General features: G+C 35.1%; 10 protein-coding genes across 16 annotated transcripts in view; 6 read left to right on the top strand and 4 right to left on the bottom strand.

Annotated features, from left to right (window-relative positions):
- The window catches only part of LOC108596045 (oxysterol-binding protein-related protein 2), a 28689-nt gene extending 26087 nt beyond the window's left edge, over positions 1–2602 (bottom strand). The window contains exon 1 of the mRNA XM_017981427.2: positions 2480–2602. Coding sequence (XP_017836916.1) covers positions 2480–2508 — 29 coding nt within the window. The 5' untranslated portion in view covers positions 2509–2602. The remainder of the gene's footprint in view (positions 1–2479) is intronic.
- On the top strand, positions 422–2049 carry LOC108596046 (xyloside xylosyltransferase 1). 2 transcript variants are annotated; one of them, XM_017981432.2, is made up of 3 exons: positions 422–539; positions 596–814; positions 890–2049. In XM_017981432.2, exons 2-3 carry the CDS (start codon positions 598–600, stop codon positions 2023–2025), a joined length of 1353 nt encoding a protein of 450 aa, XP_017836921.1. In that variant the 5' UTR covers positions 422–539; positions 596–597; the 3' UTR covers positions 2026–2049. The 2 variants fall into 2 exon arrangements, with proteins under 2 accessions (XP_017836921.1, XP_017836920.1); XM_017981431.1 differs by having other exon boundaries at positions 427–539; positions 596–2049.
- Positions 2603–2704: 102 nt separating the features above from the next.
- LOC108596048 (adenylate kinase) lies at positions 2705–4326 on the top strand. Of its 2 annotated transcripts, none has more exons than XM_017981435.2 (4): positions 2705–2900; positions 3455–3691; positions 3754–3921; positions 3996–4087. In XM_017981435.2, exons 1-4 carry the CDS (start codon positions 2799–2801, stop codon positions 4005–4007), a joined length of 519 nt encoding a protein of 172 aa, XP_017836924.1. In that variant the 5' UTR covers positions 2705–2798; the 3' UTR covers positions 4008–4087. The 2 variants fall into 2 exon arrangements, with proteins under 2 accessions (XP_017836924.1, XP_017836923.1); XM_017981434.2 differs by having other exon boundaries at positions 2707–2900; positions 3989–4326.
- A 123-nt stretch (positions 4327–4449) lies between these two features.
- On the top strand, positions 4450–7311 carry LOC108596075 (anaphase-promoting complex subunit 2). Its single transcript, XM_017981488.1, has 7 exons — positions 4450–4526; positions 4590–5088; positions 5154–5392; positions 5467–5647; positions 5697–6398; positions 6464–6727; positions 6782–7311. The coding sequence occupies exons 1-7, from the start codon at positions 4464–4466 to the stop codon at positions 7222–7224; spliced, it is 2391 nt and encodes a 796-aa protein (XP_017836977.1). The 5' UTR covers positions 4450–4463; the 3' UTR covers positions 7225–7311.
- A 37-nt stretch (positions 7312–7348) lies between these two features.
- On the bottom strand, positions 7349–8539 carry LOC108596080 (CCR4-NOT transcription complex subunit 11). The gene is made up of 5 exons (XM_017981497.1): positions 8472–8539; positions 8002–8312; positions 7793–7932; positions 7553–7727; positions 7349–7495 (listed from the first exon to the last, which is right to left on the bottom strand). Exons 2-5 carry the CDS (start codon positions 8245–8247, stop codon positions 7364–7366), a joined length of 693 nt encoding a protein of 230 aa, XP_017836986.1. The 5' UTR covers positions 8248–8312; positions 8472–8539; the 3' UTR covers positions 7349–7363.
- Positions 8540–10324: 1785 nt separating this feature from the next.
- Positions 10325–11397, top strand: LOC108596081 (ejaculatory bulb-specific protein 3). Its single transcript, XM_017981498.2, has 2 exons — positions 10325–10422; positions 10929–11397. The coding sequence occupies exon 2, from the start codon at positions 10931–10933 to the stop codon at positions 11315–11317; it is 387 nt and encodes a 128-aa protein (XP_017836987.1). The 5' UTR covers positions 10325–10422; positions 10929–10930; the 3' UTR covers positions 11318–11397.
- Positions 11398–11711: 314 nt separating this feature from the next.
- Positions 11712–14082, bottom strand: LOC108596078 (LIM domain-binding protein 2). Of its 2 annotated transcripts, none has more exons than XM_017981493.2 (2): positions 14017–14082; positions 11712–13824 (listed from the first exon to the last, which is right to left on the bottom strand). In XM_017981493.2, the coding sequence occupies exon 2, from the start codon at positions 13787–13789 to the stop codon at positions 12047–12049; it is 1743 nt and encodes a 580-aa protein (XP_017836982.1). In that variant the 5' UTR covers positions 13790–13824; positions 14017–14082; the 3' UTR covers positions 11712–12046. The 2 variants fall into 2 exon arrangements, with proteins under 2 accessions (XP_017836982.1, XP_017836983.1); XM_017981494.2 differs by lacking the exon at positions 14017–14082 and adding an exon at positions 13990–14007.
- Positions 14083–14450: 368 nt separating this feature from the next.
- On the top strand, positions 14451–17110 carry LOC108596076 (inner nuclear membrane protein Man1). 4 transcript variants are annotated; one of them, XM_017981491.1, is made up of 2 exons: positions 14451–14539; positions 15097–17110. In XM_017981491.1, exon 2 carries the CDS (start codon positions 15102–15104, stop codon positions 17046–17048), a length of 1947 nt encoding a protein of 648 aa, XP_017836980.1. In that variant the 5' UTR covers positions 14451–14539; positions 15097–15101; the 3' UTR covers positions 17049–17110. The 4 variants fall into 4 exon arrangements, with proteins under 4 accessions (XP_017836980.1, XP_017836978.1, XP_017836981.1 ...); XM_017981489.1 differs by lacking the exon at positions 14451–14539 and adding an exon at positions 14702–14731; XM_017981492.1 differs by lacking the exon at positions 14451–14539 and adding an exon at positions 14797–14871.
- A 181-nt stretch (positions 17111–17291) lies between these two features.
- On the top strand, positions 17292–19330 carry LOC108596079. Its single transcript, XM_017981496.2, has 7 exons — positions 17292–17571; positions 17632–17800; positions 17889–18205; positions 18268–18453; positions 18519–18650; positions 18708–18833; positions 18891–19330. The coding sequence occupies exons 1-7, from the start codon at positions 17389–17391 to the stop codon at positions 18954–18956; spliced, it is 1179 nt and encodes a 392-aa protein (XP_017836985.1). The 5' UTR covers positions 17292–17388; the 3' UTR covers positions 18957–19330.
- A 471-nt stretch (positions 19331–19801) lies between these two features.
- On the bottom strand, positions 19802–20359 carry LOC108596082 (probable protein BRICK1-B). The gene is made up of 2 exons (XM_017981499.2): positions 20183–20359; positions 19802–20028 (listed from the first exon to the last, which is right to left on the bottom strand). The coding sequence occupies exons 1-2, from the start codon at positions 20301–20303 to the stop codon at positions 19919–19921; spliced, it is 231 nt and encodes a 76-aa protein (XP_017836988.1). The 5' UTR covers positions 20304–20359; the 3' UTR covers positions 19802–19918.
- Positions 20360–20512: the final 153 nt, after the last annotated feature.

Below are 20512 nucleotides of genomic sequence, written 5' to 3'. Positions count from 1 at the left end.
TACGATGCTAAGTTTGACAAAGATACAACAAAAGCACAAGTAAAGTTTTGATTAATTTTTTCATAAATTTGTTTCAATCCGATTATTTATTTAATTCATTTGTGCAGATTCATCATTGTTCGCATGACGTTTGTACAAGCGCACAGATCATTTTTTAAAATTTTTTTAGGTACATTATTTATATTTATTTAAATCCAAACGATCTGACAAAACAACTAAGCGTACAAAAACTGACTCAGTTTGAACAAACAACAAACGAACAACTGAACTACTTAATTGAATCCTTCAATTGAACTTGGGTAGACATCACTATGTCTTAGTGGTGGCACCACATCGATTAAGTTGCCCATACTTGAAAACAATTTATTGATTTATCTCACTAAAAAGCTTTAGATGCTTTGTCAAATTTTGTATTTAATAATTGGCTTATCAGCATGTATTTAGTAGTTCTCTTCTTAAAATTTCCGTTTAGTGTCTTTTAGATGCATTGTTACATATCTATAAATGTTTGTATATGAATAAGTACTGCTTTATATAAGGTAGGTGAAATAGGTATTACTAAGTACACAAGCACAACTAACGTATTTATTTTCAGTTATGGCTGCTGCAGTTGCATCGGACTCAAATTTTTTGAAAATGGCAAAGTATACATTCTATAACATTAATCGGAAGAATAGAACTTACCCAGCCAATAATAATATGTATAGCTCGGAATGCAAATCACAATTATTGGATGACCACGAAAATATTACGTTAATAGTTAATCGAAGAACCACAGTCCGACAAGCCCCAAAGAGGTGGGCAATACTACGATGTAAATGGCAAAAGAAACTTGCAATAACGTTGACTCTTTTAAGTGTTTGTGTTCTAATTATCTTCGCTTATACAGATCTGCTCTTCCGAAATAAATTATTTTCGGTATTCCTGTCAGGCAGATTTAACAACAGCCCCAACGACGATAAGCTTCAAACAAGGCATTCAGTTACTGAGCAAACGGTACAATCATCAAGTAATAATATCTTAAAGCCAGTACATTATCTATTAAACTACTCTTCTGTGCAAGTAAACCTAAGCACACATTTAAAATCGTATAAATCGGACTACAATATCTTTGTCATATATACCAAAGAGAATTATCGGTTGAATATGAAGTTCGATCTATTTGCACATAGCTTATTTAAGCATACAAATGCGCAACTGCATTTACACATCATAACGGATAAGGATAGTGAAATATCGGCATTGGACATACTGCAGCGACAAATAAAAAGATTTCGAAGAATTCTGGTTTACACTATGTATGACGTTCAATTGTGTTCTAAGAGTATACAAGACATAGCAACTAAGCTTTCACCGTATTTTAGTTCAGCTCCTAACTCATATTATAGTGACTCGCTTTTTTTTTTGTCTCTTGGCTTACACCGCATTGCTGATGTTAGCCTTAATCGTGCCGTTTTACTAGATTGTGATATAGTATTTCGTTCAGATGTTCGTTTACTGTTTGAAGAATTTGACCGGTTTTTACCAGATCAACTCTTTGGGCTAGCTCCAGAGTTAACTCCAGTATATCGGCATATATTGTACCGTTATCGCGTTCGATTTCCAAAATCAAATTTTGGAAATCCTTATTATCCAATGCAATTAATAAAAAACAACGAAAATATACTGGTACCTAAACGTGTTCATGAGCGTCACGGTTACCCGGGCTTAAATTCTGGTGTGGTACTTATGTTATTTCATCGAATAAGAGATTCAAAGGCATACATAGATGCCCTTACTGAACACGAAGTCCATAGACTGGTTGCAAAGTATTCATTCAAAGGTCACCTCGGAGACCAAGACTTCTTTACACTTCTTGGGTATGAGTACCCGAATTTGATATATAGATTAGACTGTATATGGAACAGACAACTCTGCACCTGGTGGAAGGACCATGGCTATAGTGATATATTTGATGCATACTTTCGCTGTGAAGGCGTTATTAAAATGTACCATGGCAATTGTAACACACGCATTCCTGAGTAATAAAAAAACATGTTCCCTACAAAATATGTTTTAATATTAATAGCTTTTAAATAATGGATTTTTAATGCAATTATAGGATAGTTTTAAGGGCTGGGGCAGAGTAACTCTCGCCAGGGCCTACCTACAGAGAATTTTTAAGTATGTTTGAACGTCGAATAAGCGTAACGCGGATGACTTAAGGTTACGTGGAGCTAGAGTACGTATCGGGCACTTGCAAGGCACCTCGTTTATTGCCTGGTCGTATCTCCCTTGACAAGGGACTCGAACATAGCCAAGTCACAGCTGCTGCTGCCTTGTCACAACTATCTGCCTTGGCGGGTAGTATACCTTGACAGTATACCAGATACTGCGCAGCTTCGCTGATCAAGCTCGCTAAACAGCTGATATGTATGAATGTATGATATGATAAGTAGCTTATCGAACTAGCTTGCATAGTAGAATACTATATACGTACTAAAAGATATCGGGCCTCCATTGCTTCATCGGGAGACAGAGCGAAAATGTAATTTTTCACACCATCTTCAATTTAATTACTTTTAACTTGTAGGGCAACAATCTTAATTTTAGATTATCACCACCGCACCAGTTATCGATTACAAAAATTACAGCAATGGAAACAGTAAATAGTTTGTTCAGCTCACGACTCACTGGTTCAATGAATTATTTATCTTAAACTTTGGACACCCAACAACGAGTTGTGTTATCAGGAAACTAAGACGCGTTATGAATAAAAGCTAACATACAAAAACAACGCGGATAAAATATAACATATAATGGCACCCAACGTAGCAATACCGGTCGAGCGCTATGAGTCCAATGCTCATGGAATTAACGCTATTCTTTTGGGCCCACCCGGTTCTGGCAAAGGCACACAGGTGGGTTTCAAGTTATATAACCGAATGAAGGTCAAACATTTATGTATGTATTATATGTATCCTGACTTACACAAATATATTGGCAAAAAGTATCTTTATAAATTAAGTTTCACTCATGATTGCTACTAAATATAAACTAGAAAATCTAAGTAGATTTGTATTTGATTTAGATACACACGTATGTATGTATTGTATTTATATACATATGTGTTTTATATGAGTTCCGTTTGTACAAGTACTTGGCATCAAGAGCACTATTTTTAATTATTGGTTTTGATCTTTTGTTGGATTTAACTATCTATATAGCCGCCTATCCATAATAGGCTATTATTATTAATTTTGCCGCAAACACGTGGAATGTTGTATGCAGCTTATGCTCAGTATAATTATATGTATGTATGTATGTATATACATATGTATGTATTAGTGTACGTTTGCTAAGTCTAGTTTCTAACATGTCTAACATAGGCAAAGTACTTATCAATTTCGAAGGATCTAGGGAAGCTGGACTCTTATGGCCAAAGTAATATCTAATATTTTCTATATTTTTGTAGGCTCCTTTGCTGAAGGAAAAGTTTTGCGTTTGCCATTTATCCACCGGCGATATGCTTCGCGCTGAGATTTCATCCGGTTCCAAACTCGGTGCAGAATTAAAAAAGGTTATGGATGAAGGTAAACTCGTCTCCGATGAGCTTGTGGTAGATATGATTGATTCGAATTTGGATAAAGCAGAGTGCAAGAATGGATTTCTGCTGGATGGATTTCCCAGAACGGTCGTACAAGCTCAGAAGGTATATGACCGGAAGTCTTATGTATAAATATTAATTTGAAAATTTGCAATATTCCCACAAAGCTTGATACATTACTTGACAAGAGGAACACACAATTGGACGCAGTCGTTGAGTTTGCTATTGATGACAACATGCTCGTAAGGAGAATTACTGGAAGATTGATCCATCAAGCTAGTGGACGGTCCTATCATGAGGAATTTGCCCCGCCCAAAATACCAATGAAAGATGATGTAAGTAAATTGAATTTAGTTAAACACCTAATATATACTATAACACCTTATCAAAATATATCTCAAGATTACAGGCGAGCCTTTAATGAAACGCAGTGATGATAATGCAGAAGCTCTAAAAAAACGACTTGAATCTTATCATAAGCAAACCAAACCATTGGTTGATTATTATGGCTTAAGAGGACTTCATTTTAAAGTAGATGCTGCTAGAAAGTCCAGTGATGTCTTTTCAACAATTGACGCTATTTTTCAACGCAAGTCAACGAAAGTTCAGTTATAATCTAGTACACTATTAAAACTATTGTGGTCACTGCCTATTGTTTATTTGGATAATATTTTGCAGCATTGCAAAATTTCTTTGTACAGTTTTTTCCATTTAAATACAGGTTTATACTATACAACTTCAAATAAATATACAACTTAAAAAATCGTATTTTGATTTGTAAAAACATCAATCTATCCGAGTCTTTTAAGGGAACTTCGTAGCGATTTCTTCGAGCAAAAATTGTCCTCCATGTGTATAACTTTTGTACATATTAAAAATGTGTGACTACCGCGCTTTGTGGTCTGATGTCGTGCTTATATTTCCAATTTTAGATGGAAAAGTAAGTATCGTTGAAATACATTTTTGACGTGGAATGTAATGTATGTATATTATTTTGACTTAGATTGAGTATCCCGTGAAGAATGTTGATGAAAAAGCATATGAAAATGTTTACCGGCATCTTTCATATGTGGGAAATATTGACAGATTGACTGCAATTATTGAATTGGAAACGGAATCAATTGCACGAAATATTCTTGCACCGAAATTTTGGAAACACTTTTGCCTTACAAGCGGGGAATCATCGTCACCTCAGCATAAAAGTTTAAGTGATTCATATGCAATTGGAGCGCTAAAGGATACAAATGCACTGTTTTCTCATTTTGTTGAAGCAATTGAAGAACTATACAATGGATTTCAATGCTTGCAGGAGATGAAATCTCGGTTAATGCAACTCAGCAAAAATCCACTTTTATCGGCAAAGTTGAAAAGTATTCAAACGACATTGCACATAGCAATGTTGGCACAATTACCGCCAACATTTAATAGTATCGTTTCTGATTTTTATTGCTTACATTTTCGGCTTTTTACTAAAGACTCGTATCAAGCATCCACTACAATAGGTGGGTATTGTCACTACAAATTCATATTAACACGTTGTGTAATACTATTCTTATTATGTATGTAGATTCTGAAGTCTTTACTGATCTGCCTTGTGTGGGCTGTAATTGCGACGTCGAGCAATGTTGTTGCGTAAAACTATCTGAAATGGTTAAGTCGTCAAATTTCAAATTATTTGAATTGGGCTTAATAGACCGTTTAGCAGGCAGTGCACTGACTGCTCTAATAAAATTAAAAATCAAGGAGCATATCACCGATACCTGTCTTGGAATATTTGATAGAAGTCATCTCAAACAACTAGAATCGGTAATTATTGTCTTTGGTTTTTTATTGTCCATTTATTTACATAAATGTATTTTACATTTGATTTTTTGTCACAGTGGATCAACGATACTGTAATGACCTGGCTAACCAGCATATTTACTGCACCTAAATCCAAGAAAGACATTTTGCCCGAGAAAATTCCAGATTCTGTTCAAGCATTCAAAGTTAAACTTACATATTTTATGTACGAAACCTTTGCACAGAATGTAATAAGTCAATTTTTCAGCATAATAATAGGTATATTTATTTAGAATAAGTTTGCACGCAATACAGTTTTTTTTTTTAGATTATCCAGATTCTACGCTAGCCATAGATGATTTAAGAATTTGCATGGAGAAAATTGACATGCGAGTTTATCTGACAGAGTCTTTAAGGAGTTCATTGGAGGCTAGAATTCTGCATCCCGGTGTAAATACAATGGATATTTTAACTGGTTATGTGGCAGCAATTAAAGCCATACGCCATTTGGACAGCACAGGTGTGATTTTGGAAATAGTAACTGCACCTATTAAGGACTATTTGCGCAAACGTAATGATACCGTTAGACGCGTTGTTACGGCCCTTACGGAGGAGGGACCAACAGATCTCTCGGAAGAGCTAGCGAAGGGGGAATTTGTTAAGGAAGGTAAAGAAGCTGGTCTGGATGAGTTTAGTAATTGGGAGAACTGGGAACCGGATCCCTTTGGGATTGATCCAAACATTTTGCATATAAACAGTTCAAAAATAATACGTTCGGCGGATATTATTTCAATGGTGGTTGACATATATGGCAGCAAGGAGCTATTCATGGTTGAATATCGCAACTTGATGGCTGATAGGTTGCTCTCCCAACTGGATTTTAATTCAGAAAAAGAAATTCGAAATCTGGAATTGCTAAAAATAAGATTTGGAGAATCATTGCTACACAGCTGTGAAGTAATGTTAAAGGATGTAACAGATTCAAAACGTATTAACACTCATATACATGGCGACGGTAATTGCAATGAAAGTAAGTGGAAAAACTTTTTTTTTTAAATATTATTTTATCTATTTTTTTTTTTATATATATTACAGGTCCTTTATTTGATATTTCTGCTCTCATAATCTCTGCTCAGTTTTGGCCTTCGTTCAACAAAGAAAGCTTACAGTTACCCGAGGAGATGGAAAATGAATTTAAAAAATTTACTAGTGCTTATGAGTCCTATAAGGGGAATCGTACACTCAATTGGCGGACAGTAACCGGACGTGTGCAGATTATTATTGAAATTGGCGAAAGAGTTATGGAAATGACAGTTCCGCCCACACAAGCTGTTATAATATATCATTTTCAAAAAAAGAGTATTTAATTTATTTATGACGTTTTCAAAAAAAATAATCAATATATCTCTATAGATGTATGGACTCTGGAAGAGCTTAGCACACTGACCAAAGTTCCACAGTCCGCTTTAAGAAGAAGAATAAGTTTTTGGCAAAACCACGGCTTGATTTCTGAAACTGAGCCTGGCGTATACAGTTTGTTAGAAAAGGAATCTGAAAAAACACAATTTGAGGATATGAATATAACAGACGCCGATGAAGAAGATTTGGAATCCGCAATGGCTTCAGCAAGTGATCAAAGAGAGGAAGAACTTCAAGTATTTTGGTCATATATTGTTGGAATGCTAACCAATCTAGATTCAATGCCAATCGATCGTATTCATCAGATGCTTAAACTCTTTGCATCGCATAGTGGTGGCGTTGAATTTACTCAAGATGAGTTAAAACATTTCTTACAGCGCAAGGTTCGTGAGCACAAGCTTTTATTTTCTGGTGGAGTTTATCAGTTGGCTAAATAAATGCACCCAAAAAGCAAAGTATGTGTCATATAAATTAACATGAATTACAGGTACAAATACACAATCAAATAAATTATGTATATTAATAAGTAAAGAGTATTAAATTTTGCATAAAAAATTTTATTAACCAAAAAATTAATTATTTTGTTAGAGTATTTGAAGTAAGATTAGTTTCTCCAGTTTCCAAATGTTTTATAAGACGATATAAAGCAGCTGCTTCTTTTATTTTGCTAAACCCAACGCAGAAGGCTTCAATTTCAATAAATAGTTCCTTAAAGTACAAATCAATTCAATAATTTAATTTAAAATTATCGCAGTTTGAGCTTACCTTGACATTAATAATCTTGTTTCGAATCAAAGATTGAAGAAAGACGCATACCAAACGAACAAATCGTGATTGCACGTACTTGTCTTTTGGTAAATTAACTGTTTCACACTTTGAGATGCAATTACTTATATACAAATGAATGAATTCAGTCGGTAGAGAGCAAGACGTTGTTAGTCTGGATGAAATATTTTGTATATGAAACCAAAGGCTTAATGGGTTTAAAGCTTTATTGTATATTACCTGTTAACAACCTCCAATGAATGTAATGTTATATCCATATTAACCAAAACGTCCAGGTATTCAGTTATGTCTGTATTTATCATAAGCCTTAACAGGATTTCAATTGATATTAGTGGATTGTTCTCAACCAGCTGAGGCAACTAAGAAGGGTCAATTTATATAAATATATATAAGTATAAGTATATACATATATGTACACATATACATACCTTAGACGGCGTTAATCCATATTGATGTGCAATATTCCTATTCTGTTTTAGCAAATCATCAAACAGAATTTGTTGATCTTGGAGACTTAGTGGTTGAATAAAAGCTTGTTGTATTAAAACCTTCGTGTTTGGCGTCACATAGTTTGACTTATCATATAAAACAGATACATTCGGATTGCTTGCCTGATTTATCCATAACAATTCATCTTCAAAGTCCATCAACGGAGGGGCGATCGACATAAACATTTCGCCTGCATTAATCTATATGCTATAGTATTTGTGTCAAGGCAGAACAGCTTTAATTTTCAGTCCTAAAAAGAAAAACACAAATTTGCATAAATTTTGCGTTTTTTATGTGTTTATGCTTTTTTGTAAAGAGAACTAACTGATTGAATGAAAACAGTGCTATAATTTTAGCATATACTTTTATTTTGCTTCTCATTAATTCAAATTAGTATTTATTTTATTACCATTGAAAAATTCACTGCTAACACACATTTAATAACTCAACTAGCTGTCAATTAGAGATGAAACTCTTTAATATTTATCGCTATCGATAAACTTTCAACTTGACAACATAAAAGGGACACTGTTCTTCGATTATTGAATTTTCAATTTATGGTTGCTTTTATAGTAAATGATTAAATATAATTATTTAAAAGTATTATTTTAAAGTATTATAAGTATACTTTATTCCAATTTAGAATCGCTCCTTCTCGCATCATATCAGATCGCTCTGGATGCCTCTAATAAACTGGTTCGCGATCTCCCACCCATCCGAGTATCTGATGCCATGGTACATTACGAGCTTCGAGCCTTCTTCACTGATAGAGCAGTCATTCAGAGCTATCTTCATGCCTAAGCCAGCGCAGGTACTTCCGGTATCCGCGATTAATTGGAAGGAATTATGTCAGGTGGAAGTTAACTTCCTCGGTTAGTAAATTACATCCTTGTGTGCGGGTTTTCGCACATCGTATCCATCTTCTTTGCCAATATGTCGACTGAGATAATACAAAGCGCCGCAACTAGCTTCCTCACAAGACTCTTAATGTTGACTACTGCTGATGCTTTAACTTGAGCGTAGCGCATCCTACTTTCACTCTCATAAACTCCACCTGTTTCCGGCTTGTTAGCCTCCGTTTTGTGTCCATTCCGTATCCATCCAGCTAAAAACATTCCACTTTCCTGATTTCTTTGGCTACTACTACTCATCTGCGAATCCTTTGAATTTACGTCTATCTGGTGGTTGAACCCTAAGACTGATCCCAGTAAAACACCGGTTGTCAGTTGGTATCGCCGTACTCCAACACTCTATCCCGCAGATAACTCAATATGATACCCGGGAAGTAGCAAGGAACGCTAGAGTGTTCCTTATTCGCGCCCAGTTCGCTGTGTTAAAGGCATTTGGGATATCCTGGGTAACGCAGTACTCTTTGGTGTCCCAACTCGAGCGATCTCCTTCGATCGCTTTGGATCCGATGTCGATCAACGCCTTCATGGCATCCACCGTGGAGCGTGTAGTGTCATTTCCTCCAAAAGCTTTGCTTCCGTATACAGCCCCCCATATAGTTGCTCCACGGGCTTGTTTCCTTTGGGCAGGAGAATAAATCGTTGCAGCTTCCATCTTTTTGGGAACACTTCTTCCTGTAGGCAGCTGTTGAATGTGTCATGTATGTATGTATAAATGCGCAAATACATACATACATATATTTTAGTTGGGTTGCCCAACTTGTTGATTATGATACCAATATCAAGTGACCTGTAGACAAAACTAGTTTCCACCAAATGCTTATCTTGTTGTATATATTAGTAGACTTGTATCGCAAGATGCAATATTATTCATACGGATCGAATAGACAATTAAGAGAGCACTTTTCTAATTGGGTAAAATATAGTGCGGCTTTTTAATCAGAAATCAATAGAAACTTCGAAAACAATTATAAGAAACAGTTAATGGTTAAGCGACCTGTGCACTGTAACTACGTAATGAGTAATATATAAATATGTATGTGCATATATATGTGTATACATATGTATGTATATGACTATATATAAATATATGTATGATAAATTATAAAAACTTAATAATGTACTTTAACTAATCACCAGTTTGACATTCAAGCAGAGCCCCTTCGCTTCTAAGCAAAGTAGCACTACAAGCTTGCAACATATTTGCAAGCTGCCGATATTGTCTGTTCAAGTAGCTATACTATATATACTATATATATATATATATATATATATATACCTACATATATACATGTATGTTCGTATATATCCAAGCTATCGTTGATCAAGTATAAAAGCAAACCCCATTGAAGTCATCGTCAGTTTGTTTGAGTGTTTTCAATAATAAACTACTAGTGTGGCTGGAAGCTTCGCATTATCATTTGACATACATATATTACAACGAAAATAAAAGTAAGAGCGACATATAAAGGGATATATTTGCATTTTAATTAGTTAGTTGAATTTAATTGCAAATATGCAAATTTGTTATTGATCTTTTATATTCGCATCTTTCGCGTTAACTATTGCGACTGCTGCATGCTTTGCTTAGGGACTTGGCATCGATTTCAATTAACGGAAAGATTTCGTATTGTATTTATTTATTCATATTTCGTACATTTGTGTAGATTTAGCGTGTTAACTGCATGCATTCAAAAGATTCGCTTCAATCGTTTCTGAAATCTTGTATTCACTTTACACAAATTGTAGACCTTGGACTTATTATTGTCGACTAACAATAAAAAGTAGGCAAGTGTGACTAGCAACAGCTCATCCATAATTACACATGTACATACATGAGTCCAAAGACATTACCTGGTTATGCAGATACATAAAAATAAAATTGCTTCTTTGTGCCAAGCTGTGTACTTCAATTAAAATAATTAAATTTATATTCTCTCTCTCTACCTTTCATGTAGAAATGAAGGCTTCGTTGCTGTTCTTGGGATTGGGAATGATAGTTGCTTTGGCAGCTGCTGAAGAAAAGTATACCACAAAGTATGATAACATTGATGTGGATGAGATCCTAAAGTCCGATCGCTTGTTCAAGAATTATTTAAATTGTTTGCTTGAGACTGGCAAGTGCACACCCGAGGCCAAGGAGCTGAAGAAATCCCTGCCCGATGCCTTGAAGACAGAGTGCAGCAAATGCAGCGAAAAGCAAAAGCAAAACACAGATAAAGTTATTCGCTTTATCCATGATAATAAGCCCGAAGAGTGGAAACAATTGCAGGCCAAATATGATCCTGAGGAGGTTTACTCTAAGCGCTATCGCGATACAGCTGCTAATGCTGGCATTAAGATTTAAATAAATTAAATCAATCTATTGTAATTGTTATATTTGCAGGAGAAGAGCTGTATTTTTCAAAATGTTATTAAATAAAAAAATGCTTTAAGAATTATGAAAATCAATCATTCATTAGACTGAAAAGCCGTTCATATTACAACGCATATAAATATTTGATTGCTTCTAATTAAACTACGTCAAGTGCTGCTATTATAATACTATGATAATAATGTTGACGTAAATAGTAGCTGTCCCTACTTATTAGATATATGTAGCTATTGTTTGCATGCCTACGTTTTTTTAAGACACGCCCAATTCGTTTGCATAACGTTTTAAGCTTTAAAACCCCCATTAAGTAAAAACAACAAAGTAGTTTTTATACCTTTTACTTTCTCAATTTCTGAACTTAAGAACAAAGAGAAAACAGAAATGTAGATATTGATATTATATGATAATTAAGGAATTACAAGTATATTGCACAAATAGTAGACAAATTTCCTTGTTTGTGCTTGTGCTTAACATCTCTAAAAAAATATTTAATTCTCACTTGGAATAAACTGATTAAGCTAAGTATTTATCCACTGTTTAATCGGATAAATGATTCGCATGTGATGTAAATAATTACAACATACTTGATAACCTTATATACATTACCTAAAGCTTTGAAACTTTATTTAAAAATATTTTTACATGCAAGTATGAAAATACATTTGACAATATATCGAAAAATGAGACTTTTATCATTTGTTCCTATTGCGAGACAATGGGGCTCTTCTTATCAATATCAGCTATATTTGCATTATTTTGTTGCGTCGATGCATTACCCGGACTAGCTGGTATAGCGCCCGCTCGGTCCATGCTCCAGGGATTGGAGCCAGATATTGGCGAGTCGGCATGCCCGAATCCAGTGTGATTATCATGTTCCACAGCATTGGTACCATCATACTGTGTGTTCTCTAGACGTGTAATTAGTCGCTCATCTTCTTCGCCAAACTCACCGCCCATAAGAGTCGGTTCACCCACGACCATCACATCTTGCGATGAGAGCGAGAAACTGGGCCCTGATGGAGAACGCTTTTGATTTGCTACCGGTGGAGTGTTTGTATTATTGCCGCCTCCGGAGTTAGAGCCTTTTCTTTTGCGACGTTTATTTGGTGGCCTTTGGGGATCCTTTTTTCCGGGGGGTGCCACCATGCGTTGCCATTTTTGAAATAAAGTAGTCTTCAAGCAATCACGGGGACTAAGTGCATAAGCCTTGTGGCGCGACATTAGCTCTTGCATGGGCTCAAGTATAACACACAGTCGCAAATAATTAAGTGTCGAGTTTGTTATGCCGGCTCTTGTTATATTCTTTGTGATCTGGTCAAGTAGCATAGGGTCTGGCGGCAGCGATGTGCCAATTACAGATCTTGGAATGAGCTCTCTATGTCCCTTGATGGTCATGTGCCACGATTTAATTCTCATATAATCATCGTACATAAATTCTAGTATAAGTCTTGCATCTGCACATACTTTTGTAAAAAATGGTTTCCCATGCTGTGTGATAACCGTGCACTGGTCACAGTCCAAGGTTATAGACGTGTTGTGAAAAGATTCCTTGGCGTGCTTCAACTGAAAGTACAAGTCGGACACACCGCCCTCAAAGATGCTTCTAAAGAAGCGCGGCACAAGCGTTCGTCCAATCGTATATCTTTTTGGTCCATCCTCCAAGCAAAATAATATGGTTAGCCTGGCGTCATCTTCAAAAAACTCTGTTGTAAAGGAGTCCCACCAGCAGTTATCGCTGTCTTCGTTTCTTTGCTGAAGACGCTTGTTTAGCTCGAATACGCGGTGCTCCGTGTGACTAAAGTAAGAGTTATGCCTTCTGAAGCCTTGGTCGATTCTATCCATCTGCTGGGGGCCTCCCATCATGGGATGATTGCCACTGTGCCCAAATGGCGATGCCGGTGGCATGGGATTGAATTGGCCACCAACTCCGAAAACTGTTGGCGAAGAAAAGTGTCCCCCGGGTTGACCACTATTGAATGGAGTGCCAGAGCTGGCCGGGCGGCTAAATTGCCCTAAGCCTGATGATGGCGAGCCAAAGGGTCCGCCAACGGGTCCGTTAAAGTTTCCCGCAGTCGTCGATTGTGAATAATTTCCCTGTATATTTTGAGCGCCAACTCCAACAGGCCCTGGGGTCGATGATCCCGATGGTGCGGGCGACGACGTGTACTGCGGAGTATTCGAACCAGGCTGGTTTGAGTTTTGGAATACAAGGGACTGATTGCCGGCAGGAGACGATTGACCAGCCTGTGGGTATGGGTTACCACTGGAATTGTATGGGAGACCTCCTTGGGGAAATCCACTTTGATTATTGGCGTCCGGATTAAGTGTCGCTGAATTTGTTGAAGGCAACATTGTTGGGCCTTCTGATACCCCCTTCCAACTTGCTTCGTCAATATTTGATTGAGAAGACATCGTATTACCAGTATTTAAACCTCTACGATTCATCCCTACTGCAGTGCTCCAAACAACATGCGTTTACCCTGAAATGAACATTTTTATATTAATATTCAACATTTTCAGTTTAGTTTGGAATAAAGTGTAGAGGTGGAAGCTTGACTTTGTCACATATCTAATGTGTACATTTATGCGTTAAGGCTGTTCACTATCTATTTGCAATTATTTTAATATTAGAAAAGAACACGCACATTATTGAATAATAAAATAGAACACACCTATACTTGAATAAAATAATTAAATTCTTTAACCACACAAACAATTATGTATCTACTCTTCCAAAGGAAATTATCGAATTAATTTCGATTATTATGAGCATAAGACTCCCTGCACACAGGGGTGCATTTTGTTTCAAGTCAAGATAACAACGATTGTTGCACAGTTTTAAAATTACCTTTACATGTACAATATAAGTAAATTAATCAGAATTTATACATGTTATTCTAAATATTCTATCTAATTACTCTAATGTAATTAAGAAGATTATTAAAACTAAATTAGCATTGCTGAAATTACTAGTGAGCATCGATGTCAGGCCCTTGATAAAATGCTCCTAATGAATGTAAATAATGATTTTTTTTATAATGTTTCTTACCATTGTTCCTTCTAGGCGCTCTTCAACTATGTAGAATTTTGATTAGCGTTAGTAAATGCATTGTATAGCTAAAGTTGACGATCGATGAATATTATTACAAAAGCCATACATAAATTAAATACTTAATTTTATAAATAAAAGACTGCGTAAGTTTTACTGAAAGCATTTTTTTAAATTGTAAACAAGTAAGAGTACACAATATAAGTATATATTAAGAATAATTTCTACACATTTATTATACATTCATACATTTATGTACATACATACATATGTATGCACATTTTACTATGGTCCATCTGCATAAAAGCGTGCATTAGTATGAATGTTAATCTGTTTGTGTACGTTAATTATTTAATTGCGCTTGCAAAAATGGATATATGCATGTGGTTATAAAATTGATTTTGTAATTGCTAACAAAATAAAGAAAATATATTCAGTTGTATCTACATCTTGTATGTATGTGGGTATGTTCCTATATGTATGTATGGCTTCATGATCAAACGGCATTGGCAAATACATACATATGTACGTATGTACGTTATGACTGTCCCAATACTTTTCTATGATGATCATTGAAATTGTGTTGGATATATACAGTATGTAAGTGTATATACTTATGTATTTATGCCGGCTGCTAATCTTACATCGGAAGTAGATTCTCTATTGTAAATTTACTTAGTAAAAAAGTTGTTTTTATTTTCAGACAATATGTCGACCGAAAACTTAGCAAATTTAAGTGACATGGAGATACACAGAAGACTAAAAGAACTTGGTTACCCCAATACTCCAGTAACTGAGACAACAAGGCAAATATTAATTAAAAAACTTCAAAAACATAAGAAAAATGAAAAGCTCAAAAAAAGTAAAATCACAAACTACGTACTGTACTCCATGGACAATTCGAATACAGCCTCTCCACCTCCGACAGTACCGATGCAAAGGAATGCGAATCTCTACACAAATGTGCATGATAACAACAATGATATGAAAATGTTGAGAAACTCTTCAGTATTTCACAAGAACGCTACTAGTGTAAATACGGTACAAATGCCGGCATCCCGAATGTATGCACCACCGCCGGTCTTGGCGTCACACTATGAAACGGATAATGAGCATCATGCATTGAATATAACAAGCAAGTATCGAAAGCCTTGCTCACCACCCTTCACTCCAGACAATTCACCTGCCTACGTCAAACTAAGTAGCAAAGCCAACAACTCCGATGGAGGCGTAGTAAATAGATTGCTAAGCTTTCGAGATACCTCGTTTCAAAGAAAAACAAACTCCAAAGATGCTTATACCATGTACACACCTAAGGGATATGTAAAGAACGGCTATATAAAAAGTTTACTCTCATTCGACTATAAGTCGTTTCTCAAGAAACCTGATGTTAGCCAATATATAATACCACAAGTACTTATTGCCTCACTGTTTATCTTTTTAACAGTAATAACAGTTTTGTACACAGCCAAAAAATTCGATATGACTCCCATTTCACACACGGACCTAAGATATACGATATGTGATCCAAATGAAAGGGCCCTACAGACTGCATGTATAAGCGAGGATTCATTTAAAATAGCTTTGATTATAAGTAAAGAACTCTTTATGTATCTGAATGAAAAGGCTAGGTTACACCACTGCATAAATGAGCAACACTCACCCATACTTGACTTGAGTGAATTTAAAAAGGTACTGAGCAACAATCACAATGTGCAGAAGTGGAACTTGCAAAGCAAATTGTTGGCTGCACAATATCTCATTGCGGAAAACCCACAGTGGATGATAAGAACCACACGTCCAACAGACACCGACTACAATTCTCCAGATGCAAATTTGAAGTTTGAACTAATTGAGCCAAGTCTGCCACTGAAGTGCATTATACGGAAAAAAATATCGCGATTTTTTACGGTGATTGGTTTGCTTTTGCTGATTACAGCAGCTTGCCTTGCTATTTATTTCTTAGCTTTTGTTTATCGATTTAAGAGAAGAGAAAGTCTTAAAGCAGCTGAGCAGTTCCGCAAGGATATAATTAATGAGTTAATGTATCATAGTTCACAGAACTCTGAGAACTGTGAAGTCATCGTTAATCAATTGCAAGATAAGCTGTTGCCATCAAATAAACGTTCAAAACTCATATGTTCTTGGAACAAAGCTCTAAAAATATTGGAAGAAAGTGACAGTCGTGTGCTGTTTGGGATGATTGTACGAAATGGTGAACAATTGCGTACTATAACATGGAATACTAATCTGGGAAATAAGGACTTAGCCATATCAAAGAAATGGCAAAGCTCAGCTTTAGACAACTCAAATAAAATTGTTAACCCACCGACATCTTGTTTAAAAATCAGACATATGTTTGATGCATCCGAAATAGAACAACCACACCTCCGGCAATTGATCGTTGACTCCATATACGAAAAAGTGGGCCCACACTGCAAAATATGTGATGTTCAACTAGATACCCAATCGTGCTGCGTTTATATTCGATGCGCAACTGAAGCGGATGCTGGCATTGTACACAACGAGATAAATGGCTGGTGGTTCGATAAGCGTCTAATATCAATTAAATTTCTCCGGCTTGAACGCTTTTTAAGTCGTTTTCCAAAATCGTTAGTTGATCCATTGTTTTTTAAGTCGCCTAATGCCAACTAAGTGTAATTCATTGACTAAAAGTATAGCAACATAGGTTCATTAATAAATAGTCTAAACTAAAATATGCATTTTATGTTATTGGGATAAATGATAAAACGGGATTTGAAAACACTAATCCGCTTATTTATTTTTAATATCGATATAAATAGTTTACACCATCGATATGTCTATCGGACGGTAAACATATGTATATAACATCCCTATTTACAATCATGCGCAAAAGAAATATTCTGATAACATTACAGTACAAGTGTTTGTGGACTTGAAAATTGTTTCTTATTGACTATTATAATAAAAATAGATTTTTCTACATATAAATCCATTAAATTCGCATACAACGATGGAGTGCCATCACCGCATTGAAGTCCCCCTGCGCTCTGGTGGAGGAAAGAAAATGAAGAAACGTAGGGAGCTGGACGCACTAATAGCGCATTCATTGACAAAAAGAGATACCCGCCGCGCTGTTAACTCACAAGACAAATTATTGTCGGTCTCCACCGACGACCCTGAAGACTACGCATGGGTAAGACCAGTTTATTTTTTGTAATTTTAGAATATCACATTGTTAATCATCTTACTAAAGGTAAATACTGTGCACAGTACGCGTCGAAATCATCGGAAAAAAATATGCTTTCGAAAATGTGGCTCAATTCTTTTTGGCATTACAACCGCTTTGTTTGTGGGAATTCTCTATTGGCTTTATATTGACTTACGACAACAGATTTCTGATTATCGTCAAAAAATTGAAGAAGGTAAATAAAAGCTTTACGCTAATCCTTGTACTAATCTTGTTTTATAAACTAATCAAAACTTATGATAATCTCCAAATCAAATTTTCAGTTTCTGTTATAGGTAAAATATTTCCAGATACTCTCCAACAATGGCATGAGACTACTTCATTCCTTATTAAAAATCAGACTTCAGTTACAAGCCAAATATATGAATTAACCCGCAATGTGGAGCTTTTAGGTACAAATTTCAGCTCACTTCAATCGATTGTAAGCAGTCAAGGTAACTATATTAAGGATGAGAAACTAGTCGCAGACTTTGGAGCGAAACTTGAGGCAGTGGCTACTGACATCGAAGGGCTAAAGGAGCACTTTAACAAAAACTTAGAACTACAAAAAAATCTTGAACTGAAAACTGAGGATTTAAAAGTAAATATGACCCATATTTCAGATTTTCTGTGCCATTGTTAGCATGTTTATTTATATTCCAGGCTAACATGAGCCAGCTTTCAATCCTGCAATCCAGTACACCGCAACTAAACTTTTCAAATGAAATGAGCCTGCTTAATCAGACAATGCAAAATGCATATACAAATTTTAAGAACAACCTTGTGAATGTCAACAATACGATGAGCCAGACCGTTAAAATGCTTAATGGGGAAATTCAAACGCACAAAGTAAGCAAAAATTCAAGTTCAAAAAAATTTATAGACATTTTTTTATATATCTACTTGATTTCCAGCTCAAATTGGATGACTTGTTAGATCGCTCGCAAAACATAACTTCTCATGTTGAAACACTAAGCAATTCTTGGTCCGAGTTTAAAGAAAAAATCATACTAATAGATGAACAATTGAACAATCAGAACAAGGAGGTAAACATAACGTTTTAATTTAAAGAAAGTAATCTTAAATTACTGTCTATCCAACAGATAATTGAAACAGCAAAAAAAAATCGTATTCTTGTGGTTTCAATTGAGCAACTTAAGGCTCTGTACAAAAAACATACAGATAGCATTGTTACTGTGCCAATTTTAGAAGAAGCTAATACTACGGAGGTAAATATACCTTACCAAATAGTGTTCATTCAATTATTTAACACAATGTTTTTGCAGGCTCAGCACAATAAAATAAATATAACATCATCGATTACAACAATTAAAGCTAATAGGACAAGCTAAATCGTAGAACCAGTTTAAGATTCATGATAATAATGTATTTATTGCCTAAATTTTATTCAATGTAGTTCAATTACACCTTACTAAATGTAATGATTGTTATAGTCACTAAACTTATAAGATTTTGGAATTTAATTAAGTTAAAAAGTTGATTTTGATTTGAATATAAGCGTGTTAGAATACAACCACTAAGCGATGTGATTTGTTTAATAAAAATATGTATTCTTACTCATAATCAAATTTTCAGCTCGCAATACAAGCTTAGCATTTCAATATTAATGCTGTATTAATTTATAAGAAAATCTGAATTTATTGTAAAACAAAAGCACTATGTAAATACATACCAAATAATAAAACGTTAGTCTACAAATACGTAGAAATAAACACACAAATTAAATATACTAAATTACATTATTAATTTATTTTTGAATGCTAATAAGAAATAGAGTTTAAATACCAGTAGTTCGCGCGCTCGTCGGTTATGCTTTATCATAGATCCCTTTTCCATCCACATACTCACGCCCACGACAGCTTCTCAAAAAGCACTTTTGGTGATACAAATTTGTGTTTATTTGCTATTTTCATATAGATGCATGATGCATACCACTGTAATACTACGTAGTAAAACAAGACAGTCCGTACAGAGGTTCTATGTGAATAATTAAGTAGCATGCTATGTTAAGACAGATTTATCCAGCTGAAATGGGTCAATAAATTTATATCTTAAGACTCCTAAACGAAAATTTACTTCTATGCGCTTAAGCATGCTTTATTAATTTATGTATTAACAAATATTGAAAATGTTTATGAAATCATCGTATATACGCCCAAATAAAAATTCTTATTACTTGATTCATATTTCCAACCGTTCATTGTGCAACTAAAATCAAAGTTTTAGCTAAGTAGCTGTTTTTAATACAAATAGTCAATATAAAATGCAGTTAACACTAAGCACTTAAGATTCTTTATGTTAGGGTTTCGCCTTGAGTTACACAAGCCTCTAAATAGTCTATCCTACGCTCCAATGTTGTCAGCTTTTCATTGAGTACCGCTAATCTGGATCGGCATGACATGTCTGAAAAGGGAATAAGTATAATAAAAATATTTCGGAAACACGATGCACAATACATTGTGTATGTACACGAGTACATAAAAAGTATGTGGAATCATAAACTCCCTCGTATCCATACGTATGTATGTATGTATACACAAGTTGAGCTTGGACTTACCAAATGAATTTAAAAAATCCGTAATACGTTTAATGCTAGCTGTTATAACTTCAATGTATTCTCTGTTGGCCCAGTCTTGATGAATTTGCTTTTGGACAGCTTCCCTATGGGCACTACTCATTTTTATTATATATTTTGTCTTGTTAAATTTTTATTAGGGATGTGTCTACTTTTGGGTGGGAGGCTGATATTTAATTTTATACTTATATCGATAGTTTTTTCAGTCTTACTTTCGATATTGCGCCATATTCTAATTGTCTATCAAACGTAGCAACACAATAAAAGTATAGATTAAAATTAACAGTTTTGGATTTTAAACTCATTAATTTC

Source organism: Drosophila busckii, chromosome 2R (genome assembly GCF_011750605.1).
Source record: "Drosophila busckii strain San Diego stock center, stock number 13000-0081.31 chromosome 2R, ASM1175060v1, whole genome shotgun sequence".
NCBI lineage: Eukaryota > Metazoa > Arthropoda > Insecta > Diptera > Drosophilidae > Drosophila > Drosophila busckii.
This window is presented reverse-complemented; position numbering and strand designations above follow the sequence as displayed.